The 20,375-nt window shown below is 36.2% G+C and overlaps 1 protein-coding gene across 1 annotated transcript in view; it reads left to right on the top strand.

Annotated features, from left to right (window-relative positions):
* LOC128996272 (exosome RNA helicase MTR4-like) overlaps positions 1 to 19,414 on the top strand; it is a 34,739-nt gene extending 15,325 nt beyond the window's left edge. The window contains exons 12-19 of the mRNA XM_054421476.1: positions 3,524 to 3,696; positions 4,686 to 4,880; positions 5,641 to 5,751; positions 6,473 to 6,661; positions 7,392 to 7,555; positions 7,825 to 7,987; positions 18,621 to 18,783; positions 19,181 to 19,414. Coding sequence (XP_054277451.1) covers positions 3,524 to 3,696; positions 4,686 to 4,880; positions 5,641 to 5,751; positions 6,473 to 6,661; positions 7,392 to 7,555; positions 7,825 to 7,987; positions 18,621 to 18,783; positions 19,181 to 19,338 — 1,316 coding nt within the window. The 3' untranslated portion in view covers positions 19,339 to 19,414. The remainder of the gene's footprint in view (positions 1 to 3,523; positions 3,697 to 4,685; positions 4,881 to 5,640; positions 5,752 to 6,472; positions 6,662 to 7,391; positions 7,556 to 7,824; positions 7,988 to 18,620; positions 18,784 to 19,180) is intronic.
* Positions 19,415 to 20,375: the final 961 nt, after the last annotated feature.

The following is a 20,375-nucleotide window of genomic DNA, read 5'->3' as shown; positions in this document are numbered from 1 at the left end:
TTCTTTAATTCCTTGGCTAAACCATGCTGTAACGAATGGGAGTATTCTACGCATAGTATTATCAAATTATCAAAAAGAGCTAAATATCATTAGGCACATAGCTATAGCTAATGGGTATGAAACAAACATGGTTGACAGAATAATTAGTAAACAAAGGAATAAAAATATAAATAAAAATGGTAATGAAGTGCCACGAGATAAGAAATATGTATGCGTAGAATACTCCCATTCGTTACAGCATGGTTTAGCCAAGGAATTAAAGAAAAATGGTATAGAGTTAACTTTTAGGACAAACAATAAGTCTTTTAACAAACTTAATGTTAAAAGAAAGGCTATAGATAAGGGTGACAGGTCAGGAGTCTACAAAATTAAATGTGCTAGTTGTCCTAGTGTTTATGTAGGAAAAACGGGGCGTACATTCAAAACAGGATATAAAGAGCATCATCCGAACCCGAAAAATGACAAACAAAAATCAACTTTTGCTCAACACCTGATAGATGAAAATCAAGACTTAAATAACCTTGACACTGGCTTGGAAATCCTTCAATCCTTCACACCTGTACAAAAGGCAGCAAATTAGATACCCTGGAAGAATTTGAAATCTACAAAGCCCACATAAAAAATGACAATAGTGAACTAATTTTAAACGATAAATTACAATTTAAATCACACTTCATCTTCAATAGTATTTTAAATCAGTGGAGAGAACCAAGACCAAAGGGGCAAAGTACAGCTGATAACACCACAACCGACATGACAATGCAAGGATGACTCCAGTCAGCTACTTGCTCAAGTTCGGGAATGTACTATCCTCAACAGGCCTGTTTTCAAAACCCCGTTTTGACAAATATGTGTGTGTTTCGTGTGTATGTTTTTGTGTTTTAACGACGCCTTTTGGCTGAACAGTCCGACGATGGCACAGTGATGCTGAAACGGCCGTAACAAGTTGATAATAATATCAGGAGCTGGATGACAAAGGTGAAATTTCAATTTAGTTATAGAACCAGCTCAGGGGCTAGAAAATATGGATTATATTTCATTTTATCACGACGCATTCATGTATGTATGTGCGCGCTAAGTGTTTGTGTGTATGTGTAAAAAACTGTTGATCCTGATGACTTTCATTTGAAGTAATCATCCTTGTACTCACCTGATGATGACCTCTTAGTAGGTTTCCTCAAGTAAGCAAGCTGAACCATCCCTTGTGTCTTAGTTTGTTTTCTTTCAACAGAGTAAACCTTTTTTTATAGTTTATGGTAGTGGCATTTAATGTGAGAATCACAAGTTTGTTGAACTAACCAGTCACTCTCAAACTAAAGTTTGTGACAATAGCTAGGCTAGCTTACACTCTTGGTGCGTCATCATGATTCTCAACATTTCATCTGCTTTGAATGAATCTAGTAGTAATATAGGATCTCTAGTAGTTATTATTTATCTTTTAAAACCATGAGCGGTTTTTCCCCTTTATAAACAGTACCTACCCCTGTTATTTTGTCACAAGAAGATGAAATGTATATTCGATAAGACTGATCTGGTATTTTACTATCCAAAAGAATATTGCAAACATTTGGTATATTTGAGTTTTTGGTTTAAAATATTTAAAGATAACGCCAACAGCTTGCTCCTAAACCTAAATTAATTTAAAATAGTTTCTTCTTTGAAATTGTTCTTGATAGAAAAACTAGGGATGGACGGGTCCCGAAATTTCGGGAATTTTTCGGGAAAAAAATATTCCCGATTATCGGGACGGGATTACATTTGACTCGGGAATTTTTCGGGACGGGATTTGGTCCGATCGTCGGCGATTTTTCCGCTTCGCCAGTGCCGATAACGCCGTTATTGCGAGCGATAGGTCCGCGAACGCAGGAGACGAAGTCATACTGACGATCGCGCCGTGACCGCGGAGTCCTACCGACGATCGCGCCGTGACCGCGAGTCATACCGACGATTGCGCCGTGACCGCGAGTCATGACGACGATCGCGCCGTGACCGCGAGTCATGCCGACGATAACCCCGTGACCGCGGAGTCATACCGACGATCGCGCCGTGACCGCGAGTCATACCGACGATCGCACCGTGACCGCGAGTCATGCTGACGATAACCCCGTGACCGCGGAGTCATGCTGACGATCGAGCCGTGATCGCGAGTCATACCGACGATCGCGCCGTGACCGCGAGTCATACCGACGATCGCGCCATGACCGCGAGTCATGACGACGATCGCGCCGTGACCGCGGAGTCATGCTGACGATAACCCCGTGACCGCGGAGTCATGCTGACGATCGAGCCGTGATCGCGAGTCATACCGACGATCGCGCCATGACCGCGAGTCATGACGACGATCGCGCCGTGACCGCGGAGTCATGCTGACGATAACCCCGTGACCGCGGAGTCATGCTGACGATCGAGCCGTGATCGCGAGTCATACCGACGATCGCGCCGTGACCGCGAGTCATACCGACGATAACCCCGTGACCGCGGAGTCATACTGACGATCGAGCCGTGATCGCGAGTCATACCGACGATCGCGCCGTGACCGCGAGTCATACCGACGATAACCCGTGACCGCGGAGTCATACTGACGATCGCGCAGTGACCGCGAGTCATACCGACGATCGCGCCGTGACCGCGAGTCATGACGACGATCGCGCCGTGACCGCGGAGTCATGCTGACGATAACCCCGTGACCACGGAGTCATGCTGACGATAACCCCGTGACCGCGGAGTCATGCTGACGATCGAGCCTTGATTGCGAGTCATACCGACGATCGCGCCGTGACCGCGAGTCATACCGACGATAACCCCGTGACCGCGGAGTCATACCGACGATCGTGCCGTGACCGCGAGTCATACCGACGATCGCGCCGTGACCGCGAGTCATACCGACGATCGCGCCGTGACCGCGAGTTATGACGACGATCGCGCCGTGACCGCGGAGTCATGCTGACCATCTAGCCGTGATCGCGAGTCATACCGATTATCATGCCGTGACCGCGGAGTCATACCGACGATAACCCCGTGACCGCGGAGTCATACCGACGATAACCCCGTGACCGAGGAGTCATACCGACGATAACCCCGTGACCGCAGAGTCATACCGATGATCGCGCCGTGAACGCGAGTCATGACGACGATCGCGCCGTGACCGTGAGTCATGACGACGATCGCGCCGTGACCTTGAGTCATACAGACGATCACCCCGTGACCCGCGAGTCACAAGTTACTATAGATACCTGTAAATTGTTACCAATTTTTTGGCTTTTATAGATCAGTGCCACAAATGGTAAAAATTGATTTCGTATGTCTTTTTTGGTAACTGCAATACAGTACTTTCTTTTTATGCACAGAAAAAAATCCCGTCCCGTCCCGTCCCGAAAATTGGGAAGGAAATAAATATCCCGTCCCGTCCCGTCCCGAACTAAAAATTCAATCCCGTCCATCCCTAATAAAAACCATACCTAAGATATCTTAGCATTAGCGTTTTTACCCCCAAGAATATGTTGAATAATGTTTGTTTCCGTAGAGGTGCAAGAGAAGCAAGACCTGTATGACAGTATTCAAATCCGCAACGAGAGCGAGGTGGCTTCGTACCACCACATCCGCGACAGGCTGGACCAGCTCAGCAAACAGTTCCAGGAGTTTCTCACCAGACCGCAGTACCTGCTGCCGTTCTTACAGCCGGGCAGATTGGTCAAGGTATTTCAATGTTGAACAGTCATTATCATTAATAAAGGATGGAAATTTAGAAATTTCTATGGAATTTAACGTTCCTGGGAGATTGGATTAGTGAATTTATCCTGCATCTGTGCAGCGTTTTCGAGATGGTTCACCACTGCATATTTAATCAATTTCATCTCACTTCCAGTGGTGTAGTCATATAATGTTTAGTTTGGGAACACTAAATTGTCTAAGAACTGTCTAGTTCATATGGGATTAATATATAGAATTATTGGAAAAAGCAGACTCCACTACACCACTGCTTACTTCAATCCAATCCTAGCTGGGTATACTTGGTGATTTTGTGACTGCAGTTATATATAACAAGATTTACAGTCATGAAAATGCATTATTTTAGGCCTATCAGTTATGTCGTGGGTAGTCGTTCGACCTGCGTGTTAAACAAAAATCAAGTTTTGTACCCCGAAGAAGCGGGTTGTGGGTTATGTGTGTATGTGTGTGTATCTTAATGTATATGACGAGTTCTGGATATCACCAGACAATGATAAAGGTGAGTGAAGCCCAAAAAAAATATTTACAAACGAAACATTTACTAAATTGGTTAGATAATAAAAATTACAATACCAAAATAAGATTTTAAATCATAGCGCTATTGTTTTTGTACAAGTCTTGGTAAACTTTGGCTTATATATTTTTTAGATGCAGTCTTCATACTCAAGGAAGAAAATATTAGACTTATTGTGATCATCTCCGGTGATTGTGGCAAAATCATGAACATAGCGAAGAAAAGACATGAAATAAAACAAAATAAAAACATCTTCCATGATAGTGGCGAAATTCCCACTCCGCCTATGTCCTAAAATTAAACCGAAGTGACTTTTGACCTGACTTATTCCAATTTTTTGGACATAATTTTAAAGTTTGTACCTGTCTTGAGTTTTTTGTTGTTGTTGGACAAACTATTTCAAAATCTGATGTAAACACTTACAAAAGATGTTTGGTCACAGGTGAAAAGCGAGCCGTCAAACGAGGAGTTTGAATGGGGAGTTGTGGTGAACTTTGAGAAGGTCGGAGCCAACCAGAGAGGCAAGAACCCAGCGCAGGAGGACTCGGAACTGTTCGTTCACACATTGTTGTACGTGAGGAGTGACGGAGGCAGCACTCCTCAACCTTGCCCACTGGGCAGTCCTGGGGAGATAGAGGTATAGTCCTAGTACACTAGACACTAGGCCAGAATAGTTTTTCACATTACTTCAGGCTAGACCTAGAGGTTGCGGCATTATCTACACGAAACCATCAGTGATTTGTCCAAATGGTGCCAAAACAAGCAGGCATCTGGTGTTTTTTCCTGTAAGATAAATATGTGGGCAAGTTTTATTTACTAAATCAATAAATAGAGTTACCTTCCTCAATCAGCTCATAGTAGTTGTAACATTGTTACGGCCGTTTCAGCATATCCATGCCATAATCAGACGTTCAGCCTTAGTGGCGTCATTAATATACAAAAATCGTAACAATGTTACAACTACTATGAGCTGATTGACGAAGGTAACTCTATTTATTGATTTAGTCACAAGATCTGCTCAGGGGCTAAAAATATGGATTTTAAGTTTTATTTGTTTGTCCATAGGCATTTGGTTCCCATGCTAAAGTCGTTGACAATTTTACAATAAAAGAAAAAAATAAACTAACTTCTATTGCTTTTCAACAGAGCCTTTGATTCAGAATTATCAATTTTATGTTCTTTAGCTCTTGGCCTTTGTTTGGTATTATTGTAAACTATAGACCTAATTAATAGCAGTTACTGCAATCTACTAACATTGTTAGAAATGAAAAGAACTCCAATTCAATATAAGTTTAATATGCCCAACCATAATAGAGAACTACACGAAAAACACCATTAGGCCTATTTGTAGGGTGTTACTAAGATATACTAGCCATTTACCAATTTAATGTTTACAGGTAGTTCCAGTTAAACATTCACACCTCTGCCAGATTAGCTCTCTGAGAATTCACGTTCCTGACGATTTGACGTCACCCGACAAGAAAAAGTCCGTTTTAAAAACAATAGAGGTAATTATGTACCACATTTGTTTTTATGGAAAAATAACCTACCCTCAGTCGGTATAACAAGTAAAGGATTTGTTCCCAAGACCGTTTTTTTTATTGTAGCTGTATAGCCTAATGTTATTAAACAATAATCTTATTTGTTTCCTTTCAAAAAAGAAAACTTTCAAGTAAATGCAAAATTGTACTTGTTACTGATACAAGACATAGACCTGGCTTAAGTGAAGTAGGCCTAGTTCAAACTACTTAAACAAACACCCATATTCTCTTTTGTATTGCTTATTCCATTTACTGGAAGTCAACTAGACCACCATCTACCATCTTACTTGTATCTTTTTAGAATCCCTCTTTACATAATTTCTCCAACTTCAACTTATTTTCTCTCAGTTTCCATAATTCTAACACCCACTTCCTGAAAATTCTATCTTCTTGCATTCTCAGATGTAAAAAAAAACCATCATAGTCTAGTTTTTTCCATTCTCCTTTTCAAAATTTCTTCAACCAATCAACTACCCTTCTTACGATCTCTTCAATTTCATCCTTAATTCACCATATTTTACTCATTATAGCCCTTAAACAACGCATTTTCTCAATGTATTCTGCTTAATTATTTTTCATTTCATTTAATATTCCTTCCAATTAGGAATGTTTAGAACTATAATATTTCGTATAACCTGATTGGCCACTTATTATCGTAGGTGGTAAAACTATCCATCTGTTTTTCCAGCAAGTTGGAAAAAGATTTCCTGACGGCGTTCCTCTGCTCAACCCTGAAACGGACATGAAGATAAAAGACGCGGCTTTCAAAAACATTGTTTCAATGATAAACACGTATGAGCAGAGGCTGTTCAGCCATCCCATGCACGAGAAAGAGGAGTTGGAAGATGTTTATGAACAGTATCTCGAGAAAGTTAAGGTAAACTATGTTTTAAAGTTTGAGACATAATAATAAACTAATTTAAAAGCACATTGTTGAGTGTGTATTGTGTTAAACATTAATGTGACTACGCACTATGTAGTAATTTACACTTATCTGTTGCTCATTTACTAGCCTGCTTGTCCCCAACGTCGGGCCTTGATGTCAGCTGTTGTTGTCATCAGTTGTCAGGGCAGCCATTTATTAAACTAAATTTTCCCTTGTTACTTTAATAATATATTAACTACAATTATTTTTAGGACATTTTTACGTGTTTGATTCGTAAAATATAAATTCCTAGTTGTTTTGGGATCTGGAATCTCACACTGTCAGGTGTGAAGTAATGGGCTTTGAATCTTGTATAATTCTGATCTGATGTAGGTACGATTTATCATAACTCATAACAATAACGAGAGTTTTCTGTAGATAGAGTCCATCTTTCTGGCAGAGCTTGGTAAGAAGGAACAATGGATGGCTCAGGATGATACTTGACAATATGGGTGAATTATTTGTAGGTTGTGCAAAATATCAGTCATTTGGTCAACTTTCTCTTGTCTTAGGGCCTACTGTGTGTCGTCTCCATCCAAAATTTGTTTTAAAGGAATTTGAATTTTCATGTAAGAAAAAATATGATTGAAAAGGTATGGTTAAAATACTAAATAAATTCCCTGGAATTTCAAGGTTGGAAAAAATTAAAAATATTAATATTTTTACCATTCCTAATATCTAGATAGGAGCTGAACTGAAGCTAGCAAAGGCGGAACTAAAGAAGGCGATGTCCCTGTTACAAATGGACGAGCTCAAGTGTCGCAAGCGAGTGCTGCGCAGGATGGGATACTGCACGGCAGACGATGTCATTGAGATGAAAGGTCGTGTCGCTTGTGAACTCAGCAGGTGTGTGTGGTGATTGGAATAGGCTATGTTAGTTGGTAATGTTCAGCTAGTTTACCTGATAAAGTTAGACCAATCGGATGAAGTTGTACACTAGCACAAAATGTCAGTGATCTTTGAGGACCTTTATTTGTGTATCTATTTGCCCCTGGACTATAATTTGCTCTGGTAAGGTAACCAAGCTCTTTTCATTTAAAAACATTATAATCATCCTCTTGGCTTTCCTTTGAAATTCCTGAATGAATTTTTAAGTAACATTGTAATGATTGCAGTGGAGAGGAATTGCTGATGACGGAGTTGATATTCAACGGTGTGTTCAATGACCTCTCAGTGCCCCAATGTGTGGCGTTGCTGAGTACGTTTGTGTGTGACGAGAAAAGCTCATCGAACCCCAAAATGTCAGAAGAGCTCGCCGGTCCCCTCAGACAGATGCAGGTGAGTTTAAGCAATGCTTCATAGTTAGCATTGAGTCGTTTGACCCTTAAGATGTACGGTAGAACTCCAATCATCCGAATTAATTAGGAATGTACCACATTTGGGTTGTCAAAAATTGAGATAGTTGGATTTTTACTGAAAATAGGTTGAGTCAAATCCGAGCTTTTACCATCATGATTGCAGAATGAATCTGCAAAACCTTTTATAAATATCACATTATCGCCGCGATTTCGAGGGACAATCGGTATGTTTTCTGTTACCACGGGAGTAGATGACAATGTCTAAAAGACCGCAGAAGATGTTTAAAAATTTTCTCCGATTGCGGAAGTCGATGCTGATGTTTCTGTGACTGTGGGAGGCAATGATGATGTTGACTGGACCATGGGATGTATTCAAGATCTGTAATCATGAAAGATGTTGATGGTATTTCCATGACAGCTGGAGACGATGATGAGCACAACTGTAGGAGATTTAGCTGTGATGCCTTCTTTAATAACGATTGTCATTACTGTGATTTTAGGGTAAATGTCCGCAATAATCCTTCAATGAATTTATGCAACAAATGACGCACTAATAAGCAAATTAGCACCAAATGCGCACTAATAAATGCAAATGAGCGCTAATAAGTGCTGTTTTTTTGTTAGCTTATTAACTCTTCTGTCTTTGTAATGTTTCTGTTTAAACTTCCCAGTAGGAAGAAAATAGGTTTATATGACCTTTGTAGTGGTCCATAATTTACATGTTAAAAAACCCCAGTAGATCTGCAATTTGTTTAAAAAACAACTTTGTTAATTTACATTAGGGGTGTGCGAATAGTGATTTTCAACCTCGAGCCGAGCTTTTTAAAAAATTTTCGAGCTCGAGCTTTTTTGAGCCGAGCTTTTCCTAGCGTCACCTTATCTAAATTATTTAACTTTTTTTCTTAAAACAGTAGTGCATAATAATAATAATAATAATGTTCAGTCAATTTTTAAATAAACACAATGTTATTTTAATACATATGTTTAAAAACATTGAGAATTGTCAAGACACCAAATAGTAGATAATCACGATAAGAACTGAACTAAATTAAGATGCAAGAAATAAAAGGATATCGATTGAAGGGCTGACGAGATATGCAGAGCAGACAGAGACAATCAGATTGTCTTTCATAACAGAGCAGCAACGTGACATTGAATGACGACAAAACAACTAGCAAGTCGATTACATAATGTATATTGTAACTACTATTCAAATTCAAATTCAAATTCAAATAATCTTTATTTGTTAGTAGTATACAATACATACATAAATAGTGTCAAATATACAGGTATTGAAAAATGAAAAACAAAGGTTTCTTAGAATTAACAATATAGGCTATGCAAAGTTTGACATTACCTCCTACAACTCATCGAAAGAATATATAGCTTTGCTGATGAGGTACTGCTTCAATTTAATTTTGAATTTTTTGGTTGACACCTCATCTGTTATGCTTTTTGGAATTTTGTTATAAAATTTTGAACCAGCATATTTAGGTTTCTTTTTGAAAAGTTCCAGAGTGTGATAGCTCATTGCGATACAGCCCCGATTTCTGGTGTTATATTCATGATTGTTACCGATTAGCTCCAATTCCTGAAATCTATTTTTTATGGATAAAACAGTTTCAAAAACATACATTCCATAAACAGTCATTATGTTTTCTAATTTAAAATAATCTTTAACTGAAGTTCTGGGTTGTAAATTACGAATAATTCTAATGGCTTTTTTTTGCATTATCAAGATAGAGTTTAAGTTTTCTTTAGTAGTTGCACCATAAAGAGATAGCCCAAATGATATCACTGAATGGATGTAAGAGAAATAAACAACTTTTAGAGATTCTTTTTCACAAAAAAATTTTCAACCTAACCAATGCATAAAGGCCAGAAGAAATTTTTGTGAGTAATTGTTCAACATGACGGTTCCATTTAAGTGTACTTTCTATTTCTAATCCTAATAATTTTATGCTGTCTTTAACCTCAATTTTTTGATCAAATATGGTAACATTAGGTTGAGTTATATTTTGAGCTGATCGAGTTTTAAAACAAATAATATTAGTTTTTTCAGGATTTAAAAGCAAATTGTTGGCATTAAAAAATTTGTTTAAGAGAGTTAGGTCGGAATTAATTTTAATTTCTAATTCAGCAACGGTTGATGCAGTGATTTTCAAATTGGTGTCATCAGCATAAAGACAAAGTTTACTGAAATCAGAAAGCTGAGGGAAGTCTCTTAAATAGCAAATAAATAAAAGGGGACCTAAAATGGATCCCTGTGGCACCCCATATTTAACTGCTGTAATGTCGGAACGATAAGGGATTTTATAATTTTTGTTGTTATGGTAAATAATTTCGACAAACTGTTTTCTATCATGAAGGTAAGATTTTAGCCAGTTTAAAGTATTGTTTTTAATTCCTAATTTACTCAATTTCAAAATTAATAAATCATGTGATATTGAATCAAAGGCTTTGCTAATGTCCATGAATAGACCCGCAACTTTACCTTTATTGTCTAGACTATCTATAACAGATTCAATGAAGTCTGTGGCAGCTGTAATAACAGACCGACCATAGCGGAAGCCATGTTGACAGTCCTCAAATAGATGATTTTTTTCCAAAAAATTTACCAGTTGATTATAAACTACTTTTTCATAAATTTTTGAGATAGCTGGTAACAATGCTATAGGGCGATAGTTTGATACAATTTTCTTGTCTCCTTTTTTGAAGAGTGGTTTTAATTTTGTAATCTTAAGTTTGTTGGGGAAAATACCTGAAATTAAGGAAGAATTTATAAGATGAGTAATAGGTTTTAGTAAGACTGATTTCGCTTTTTTTAGAAGTACCACAGGGACATCATCATACCCCATACTGAAAGAATTTTTTAGGCTGCAGATAATAGCATCTATGTCCTTCTCATCAACAAAGCTAAAACCAAATTTCCTGTCACATGGAAGTATCTCACTCCCAGTATTACTACTGCTATGATCATCTCTGGCTTTCTCTAGATTCGACAAGACACTGTCATCCACAATATTTGCAAAATAATCAATGAACTGATTACAAATCAATGAAGGATCAGAACAAACATCATCATTTATTTTTAAATTTATATTTTCAGTTTTTAAAGAGCCAGTTCCTACTTCAGAATTAATTATCATCCAAGATGTTTTATTAACATTACTAGAATTACTAATTTTCTTTTTGTAATATTCTTTTTTTGAAGATTTTAATTTTTCTTTATAATGTTTGTTCATTTTTTTCACTTTGTCCAACAAAACTTTGGATTTAATATCTCTCGCTGTTTTACTTAAATCAATAATTTCCTGTCTTTCTGTCTTAAGTTCCTTAGAAATCCATTTCTTCTTAGTGTGCTGTCTTGAAAGAGTTTTAGGGAAGCATTCATTAAAATGACCAATGAAAGTTTTATGAAATATGTCATACTTATTTTCAACCGGTGATAAGAAAAGATCTAACCAAGTTTCATTTTGTAAAATATTAATAAATTGTTCAATATTGGAGTCGCTGAATTTTCTTTTGAATTCATAATAAAATTGAGAAGAATTATTTAACATTTGATTTTTATGTTTATTTATAATTTCTAGAATTTGTCCATCGTGGTCTGAAAGTTGTGTGTTAATACCGACTAATTTATAAAATTGGCTGTCTAAATTTGTAAAAACATGATCTATTGCTGTTTCAGTTGATTCAGTAATCCTGGTTGGAAAATCAACCAGAGACCTAAATCCATTTGCTACTACAATGTTTAATAACATTTTACTATTACTATTATTCAATTGTAATAAGTCAATATTTATATCCCCCATGAAAACCACGTGTTTATATTAGGGATGGACGAGATTGGATTTTTAGTTCGAGACGAGACGAGACGAGATTTTTTATTTCTCATAAAATTTCGAGACGAGATCGAGACGGGATTTCCCTTCTCATACACAACGGGAAATGCACGTTCAAAATTTTTACCTGATTTTGTAACATTGTTAGATGACTGTTTAAATACAAAAATAATGATAATAGGCAAGAATATTTACAATCTTTTAAAACATCAGCATAACATTTTTTTATTAATCACGCCTAAGTTATTAAAAATGCCTACGATTAGGAAACATAGTGATATCGTTAGGATAGAGTTCAACTTATCCTAAAATAAAATCAATGTTAATTTTTATAAAATAGTTACTTGTTTTGACTTTTTATAGTAATAAAACATTCCTCACACTGCTTACACTTAACAAAACTTCTCAAATGTTATTAAAGTAATATTATTAAAAATAATTAAAGTAATATTTACATTTAAAGAATTAATTAAATAAGAACGCCTTCGCAAAGGAAACGCAACTACAACACGCTCCTGTATTGCGGGTATTGCATTGACTTTCTGCAGGCGTTTTTAATTTTTTTTTTTTTTTTTTTTTTATTCTCGTCTCGATAAAAATCTTGGCCAAAAATAAATCTCGTCTCGTGTAACGAGATTTAAAATTTCCCGAAAATTTCCCGAAATTTCGAGACTTGACCATCCCTAGTTTATATTTAAAATTCAAAACTTCAAGCATTATATTTAGTCTGCGAATAAATTCTGCTTCATTATGTTTAATAGGATTCCTGTAACAACCAATAATGAGTAATTTACCGCCTTTCATTACCTTATCTACCTCTATCATACAACATTCAAAAATATTTTCAGATATAAGGTCTTGGATTTCAGACAAAACAATTTCTTTGCAATGAATATATGGTTTTGATAAAATTACAACCCCGCCACCTCTAGACTTTTTGCGACCAAAACTGGCAACGAGGTTATAGCCATTAATATTTAGTCTTGGGAAAGTTGAAGTTAACATTTTGTGCTCAGTCAAGACAACTATACTAGGATCAAGTTCAGTTAAAGTTACATCTAACGGTTCTAATGATGACACTATACCTCTAATATTTTGGTGGTAAATACTTAAAGCTAATTTGTTTTCATTACATTTTGGTTGGGTTGAGCTAAAGCTAAAAAAGACTCCTTTTGTTCTGAGGTTGGTCTGGATATATCTGCTTCCATCACATCACTAACCACTGCACTCCCCAGATTGGCTTTATTCCCCCCCACATCACTCACTGCTAGAGGCTTCAGAGGTGTAGAGCTTTGTGTAGGAGAAGCAAGATGACTGGATTGTTGACTCTCACAACAATCACTAGAATCCTGCGCTGCTGCTTCAGCATATGTGAGATGTCCTGGTGAGACTCGTGGCTGGCTAGGGCTGTTCTGTGGTGGTGGCAGAGGTGTAACTGTGGTGGTGGTGGAGGCTGATGTTTGTATGGTGTCCTGCATCTGTCTGTTGTGTTCAGCGGAGATAGCAGCCCTGAGTTGTTTCACAAACATATCTTGAGACAGTCCATTCCTCAAGGCTCTGTAAGAGTTTTGGTTGTATGTTACTATGATGACTTTTGCTTTTGTTTTAAGTTGGAAGTTGACAATATTTGAGGCGAATAAGTCTATTGAAATGTTGTCTCTTATACAACCCATTGGCGAGCATACTAATGTCGTAAAGTTTCTCTTTCGAAAATCCATGATGAGCTCTTGAAATGCCGCATTATACTCATTCCTATCTGGCTTTGAGAAATACACAGGCTTAGTCACCAGGCTGTAAACTGACCCTTTAGGTGTTTCTTGAAATGTCAGGTGCTTGTCACAGTAGTTTCCATAGTCTGGCTTACCAAAATAGCTCTTGAATTTGACAGCCACTCCAGCACTCATATGTCTGTCTGATGTAAAGTCTGCCGAGATACAGTGGGAAAATGCTGCATTCTTGTCTTCACCATACTTTTTAAAAACTTCAGTCATTCCACATTCAATAATTTGTATGCCCAATTTTTCTTCAGGTACCGTAATGTTATTATGAGATGTGTCAGGTGATTGAGTGTCAATTTTTATTGCTTTAACAATTAGTTCACACAACAGTTTTTTCCCAGTCCCATTAAGGTGCTGTCCATGTTGTGTAAAATGGTGTCGACGTAACAAAGAGCAGTCTACCAATTTGAAGTTCTTGATTTTTAAAATATGGTTTACTTGTCGAATTTCTCTATTAACAATATGCTGAGGAAAGAGGTCGAATCTGTGGAACAGAGGAACAAAAAGGATTCTTGTGTGACTATGTTTTTTTATGAAATTTTCAAATTGTTCTGGAATTTCTTTCGATGGATTAAGATTTGCATTTAACATTTTTTCAACATTGTTAGCTCCAGCAATTATTACAGCAGTGTCTTTGCTGCATTGGTTTTTAATATTACCATCAGCGTTTTGAAGAATGTACTCCACAGGTGCTCCTGGGTTTGTGTTGACAAACAGTTTTGAGTTCAAATTGAGATTTGGTTGTAAAGTCTCATATAGTTTTCTACCATGACTGTCAGCATAAATATTAAGTCCCACCGACTGGATACCCTGTGGGGTACAGGCTTCAGGTGTTACTTTATTCTCATCGATATTATTATCATCTTGTCCAGCAATCTTGGCCTTTTTTTACTTCCACTGACATCTTTCTGTGCTCTCGCATAACTAGCGTTACCACTTTTTGTGAGTGTGAGCGATTTTTCTTGAGTTTGGGTGTTTTTATCATGTTTGGCAACTTGTTTATGAGTAAAGTTAGTGTATTCTGTTATTAGCTCATACAATAGTCCGTCTGTCAAAAATACATGATTCTTTAGAACATATGCTAGTACTGATCTTTTCTTTATGAGTTCTAACTCACTAACCAGTACTTTCCCAACAGTCTGAAAATTTGGTGATGTTTTACTCATGAGATGATAGAGAAGATTTTCAACAAAAAGACAAATGTAAATCCCACAGTCGTATGAATTTATTTGTCTTGATGATTCTATCGGTGTGAAATCACTTGGCGTTAGCTTGAGGTAGGCAGATATCTTATGAGCTATGACCTGGGCATGAGCAATATTTGCATTCGATAAGGAGTCGTAATAGTAGAAAGCATTTGTATTCTTGTACCATACCATTACACTCCAATGTCCTCCTTCAAAAGAGCTTTCAATAGCATCATTCACTGGAATTACTATTAGGTTTTTATTGTGAAGCTGCATTGGATCTAAAAAATGAGAATAATCTTCTAGGCTCTTTATAGCATGACTTATCAATGGGTTCAGGATGATACATGACTTAGATAATAAAAAACGATTATTTAGTAGCTCGAAATACTGATTTAGAGATTGGTCTGTGAGAAAGCTTTTGCCCAGCAGTTCATCAGCTAGCAAAGTGCTATTGTAGACACTAGATGTTTGTGTTTGAACAGAGTTTACTTGAAAACTTCCTCCTTGTATCTTTTCTTGTTCACTGACATTATATGTTTCATCCCCATCTGTAGGATCAGTACTTACAATACTACTATTTATTGAGTTTAGAGTTGCATTGGAATCTGACACACTAGAATTTAGTATTACAGATTCACTCTGTTGCTTATTATTTTTATTCAATGTACTAAAATTGAAGTCATTAATATTAACTGATAGGTTGTGAGCTTGAATATATTTTGACAATTCAGCTTTTGATCTTATTAACTTTCCTTTTGGAGAGTAAAAATATACATCTTTCTTCCCTGCTGTAGCTCCTTTTTTGCGTAGAACTTCCTTCCTAGACCATCCTTGAGGAAGAAAATCATTTTGAGAACTCATCTTCTATAATTCAATAAGTAAAAATAAAAAAATAAATATTGGCATACTTTAAAAAATAAATATTGGTATACAAATCTACAGATGAATTAATAAAATAAAAAAATTAATTTCCTGATATCTGGCTTGAAAATAAAATAAGTGACACCTGGTCAAAACAAAGATTGTAAACAAGCTGATAACAGTAGTTGACAGACTGCATGGATAGCTACTATGACTCAAGTGAGCCTGGTTATCTTGGGTGCAAGGGTCAGGACTCCTTATCGCTGGACCGGCTGTCAGTGTTCTAAGAAATAATCTTGCAATTCCAGGAAAAAGTTTTGTTGAATCTTCAATTTACTCTTTAAATATTTTAAAATGGTAACTTCTACTCACATACTTTTATACCCAAAAATAAACTTAACACTTTAGTATAAAACTTATCTCAAACAAACTATAAAAAACCACTTTTTTATGGAAAAAATTGAAGAGCACACATGCACCTGTACAATCACTCAGGGGTCTTCCCCCACTCTCACCAAAATGAATGTCTAATGTATGAATGTATGAATATCTAATTCTATTTTGTATAAATAAATACAAAATAAATTTAAAAACACATTATTATTCTTGTTGTTTTCATTACACAAAATATTTTTGTTTCATGAATTGTATTAATCAAAAAAGAACATGGTTGGTTTGGATCCAAAAAGGTGGAGAGACAAGTAAAAAGTAAACTTATATATTTAAAATATATAATTGACATATAGAGGAAATAGACCAAAACACTAAAATTAATAGAATAACACACAAAGTAAACAAGAAATGAAATAAAGAACACGATGATTTAATACTGTCACTCAATTTTGTTATCTAGAAGGGTCAGCGAACTAATCAATAAATAGCCAAAACCAGTTTCCTCCCCTTCACACAGTCTCACCGCCCCCCTCCCCCCCTAAGCCGGGAGGCCCAACACTTTGTCCTTGAAACACCCTTGCGTCTGAAACAATAAACCCTTACTCCCGCCTGCGTTGCTGTTTTGACAACAGGTTTATGAATGCGATCACTATTTTTCATTTTCCAGAATTAACTATCAATTAATTATTATTTGCAAGTTACAAATAGGAAACTACATCACATTATGGTATTCAATGATCCATGTATTATCAAAAATTAATAATTCATTACTTATTTTGATAATACAAAGCATTCATTACAGCACACACCACTTATTGATATATATATATATATATATATTAATAATTGGAAACATTATAACAACATTAAGTACCCTTTTAAATTCATTTTAATTAAGAAACGACATGTTTCGACGGTCATAGTCATGTTTTTTTTACAAATACAATAACAGATTAATGAAAAGAATAAATATAGTCATATGTTAAGTTAACTTAAAATTTAGAGGATCTTGATCTATTCTTTGTTTAATTTTGCGTATATTATATAATATTTCTGTTTTATTGCAATTGTAGGATTTTTTCGAATATCGGATTTGTTTTGTTGATGTGTTCATGGTGTTCAGTAAATTTTGAGGAAATCTTTTGTAATTTGTGTATATATGAAAATCTTCCTTGACATTTAATTTTGTTTTATTTCTTTCATATTCTAGAATTTCTAAATTTTCATTTATATTTTTGTATTCATGTCGAGTTTCGATAAGGTGCTCTGCAAAATTTGATTTCATTGTCGTTTTGTTACCTGATTTTAACGCTTGTATATGTTCTTGGAACCTTTTTTTAAAGCTACGACTTGTTTGGCCAATGTAGGATTTATTACAGTCTGAACATTTAATTTGATAAATGCCTGATTTGTTTATATCTTTAACTTGGTTGTTATATGCTTCATTAGAAATTTTGTTTTTTATCATCTGAAAGGCATTATTTTTAGTTCTGTAACTTATTTTAAATATAATGTTTCCAATTATTAATATAGTAGTAGCCCTAATCACAACCATAATTATTATATATATATATATATATATATATATATATAATCATCAAAGTAACTGTTACTTTATACAGAATAAAATAGGTACAAAATTGGCCAGTCAAACTTTATAAACAAACATTTTATTCTATAAAATATAGGTGGTAAATAGGGGTTGGTTTAAAGGAAATAAAATACGAAACAGATTAATTAATTATTTTGATAAACATCAGAAAGGTTATGGGATTGATTGAACTAAAATAACCCAGGGAAAGTTATAAGTAGAAAAGTAGTCAACCACAATCTGTTTAATCAGTACGTTGTTAGAGAGAGAGAGAGAAAGAGAGATAGCAGATAGGGGCGTTTGATAAGGAATCTGAAAAAGTAAACAAACAAGGAACAACGGCATGACGATATTCGTTTACAGCCTTATTGTGTCGCCCACTACATTTGCACACGTGACCACATTTTGTTTCTTCCTTATCTTTCATCCGTCCCAAAATAGAATTCCTGAAATAGTTTGTTGGTATAATCTCCCCTCCCACACAAGGCAAAGGGGCAGTGCTCAGTGCGCACTGTAGGTTGTCACGGCAACCGTGTGTCTTCATAGCGACGAGCCAATCACGCACTCGCACTGCGTTGTATATTACGATACGAATAGCTGTCAGCTGTGTTAGAAAGACACCGCGATAGGTGGTAGTTTGTCTCTTTCCTATCTCCTCAAAATTACGATCGATAATCATTGCGTCTTGATTGAGCTGAGGTTCGTGCTTATCAAACCTCGAATGCATGAACAACGTAGAATTGTGATAGCATTGTTTTCAATTACGACCCAAATTAAGTGTTTTTTTAGTTTTGACAGTATTAAAAGCTCGGCTCGAACTTCGAGCTTTTTCAAAATGCCTCGAGCCGAGCCGAATAATGAAAAGCTCGACCAAAAAGCTCGAAGATTCGAGTACTCGCACACCCCTAATTTACATAATATTTCATTCTTTGTAAATAATGAAATTAAATTTCAGGAATTAACAAGAAGAATAGCTCGAGTGAGTGTTGAAGCTAAACTTCAAGTGGATGAAGACTCGTATGTGGAGCAGTTCAAACCTTTTCTGATGGACGTTTGCTTCAGTTGGTGCAATGGAGCGAGTTTTCTCGAAATATGCAAAATGACTGACATCTTTGAGGGTGAGAACTTAATTCCCAATAGTCAAGTATTTTAAATTTTGCCTGATATTGAAATAAAGCCTGCCAGCATAGTTGAAAAGAAACGTCTAAAGTAAAAATTATTAATGGTGTTATGTCATAGTTTAGTTACATGATTTATTATGATAATTCTCGTCACTAGAAAATTTAAACCCAGTGTTAAGCTTTCAATCTGCTGTCCTCATCAATGTGTGCTGTTGACTAAGTGAAACTGCAACAAGTAAATTCCTGAGAAACTAGGTTAGGTACAGCAAAATAGTGATGTTTACGAATATTATCTGCAGTTTCTTAATGGCACGTGTCTTAAAGGTATTTTACTCATAAAAAACTGAAAGGGGTTTTACTCATCAACCGTTTATTATGTACTTTTTGTCCACAGGAAGTATAATTAGGTGTATGCGAAGACTAGAAGAAATGCTAAGACAACTGGTTCAAGCATCAAAGAATATAGGCAACACGGACCTAGAAAATAAGTTCAGTGAAGCCATAAAACTAATAAAGAGGGACATAGTGTTTGCAGCTAGCTTGTACCTGTAAATAGCACTGTAAGTTGCATGAAACTGAAGTCATCATTTATGTAATTTTATATATACAAATGTAAATAAATTGTTGTTTTATAGTAAATTGTGTTGTTTCACAGCCAGATATAGATCATTTTTGAGAATACTTTCACCAGAATGCAATAAGAAATACAGGCAAGAAATACATACATTAACAACACTATTGTCGGGACCACGTAAGTTTGCAGTTGAGGGAGGAGCCTATTTACCATATGGTTTTGAATGAACCAATGAGAACCGTGCGGTGTTGCCAAATCTGTTAATAGCAGCTGATTTTAATATATTGCTTAGTATATTTTAATTAGTGTTGTCAACGGGCGGTGTGGCAACGTCGCACTAGCCTTGTCTTGTGATTGGCTGCCACCAACTGCAAACTTACGTGGTCCCAACAATAAGGAACTATCTGTATAGGATTACCAAGGTATATTAATGAAAATAGCTCCTTGTGGATTAAGAGCGCAAAGTAAGTAATTGCCGTTAGAGAACTGTAGATGGACATTCTGAGATTGACAATGACCTTTTGTGCTTGTACTACACACAAGATTTTTCCTACCACCATAATTAATTTATCATAACACACAGAATAACGTTTAGTTGTATGTAAAATATCATTTAAGTTATGCTATTTGCTTACTGGTGGCAAAATAAGTTAAAATTAGTTTTACTAAGAAATCCCGAAGGAAGACGTCCGAGAGGAAGGCCAAAACAAAAAATGGTGGAGCCAAGTAATGAAAGACATGGAGCAACTAGGAGCAACTGAGGAGGATGCAGAGGATAGAGCAAGATGGAGAGGCTTTGTTGGTGCGGCCAAATATCTTCTTAGATATGCATGGCCCTGAGAGTAAAAGTAAGAGTAAATAAGTATTTGCTTACTGGATGTTAAATGTTTTATAGAAAGACCAACAGTGAAATCAGCTGATTTAGCGAGCGGGAATGAATTCAGCAGATATTGACTATTTTGCTTACTGTTAACACGCATGGCAACGTGATCATTTCCATTTAGTGGTAGGAAAA

This window comes from Macrosteles quadrilineatus, unplaced genomic scaffold (assembly GCF_028750875.1).
Source record: "Macrosteles quadrilineatus isolate MER2022 unplaced genomic scaffold, UCM_ALF_1.0 Scaffold_6__1_contigs__length_79288215, whole genome shotgun sequence".
NCBI lineage: Eukaryota > Metazoa > Arthropoda > Insecta > Hemiptera > Cicadellidae > Macrosteles > Macrosteles quadrilineatus.
The sequence above is the reverse complement of the archived record's forward strand: the minus strand, read 5'-3'. Positions and strand labels throughout refer to the sequence as shown.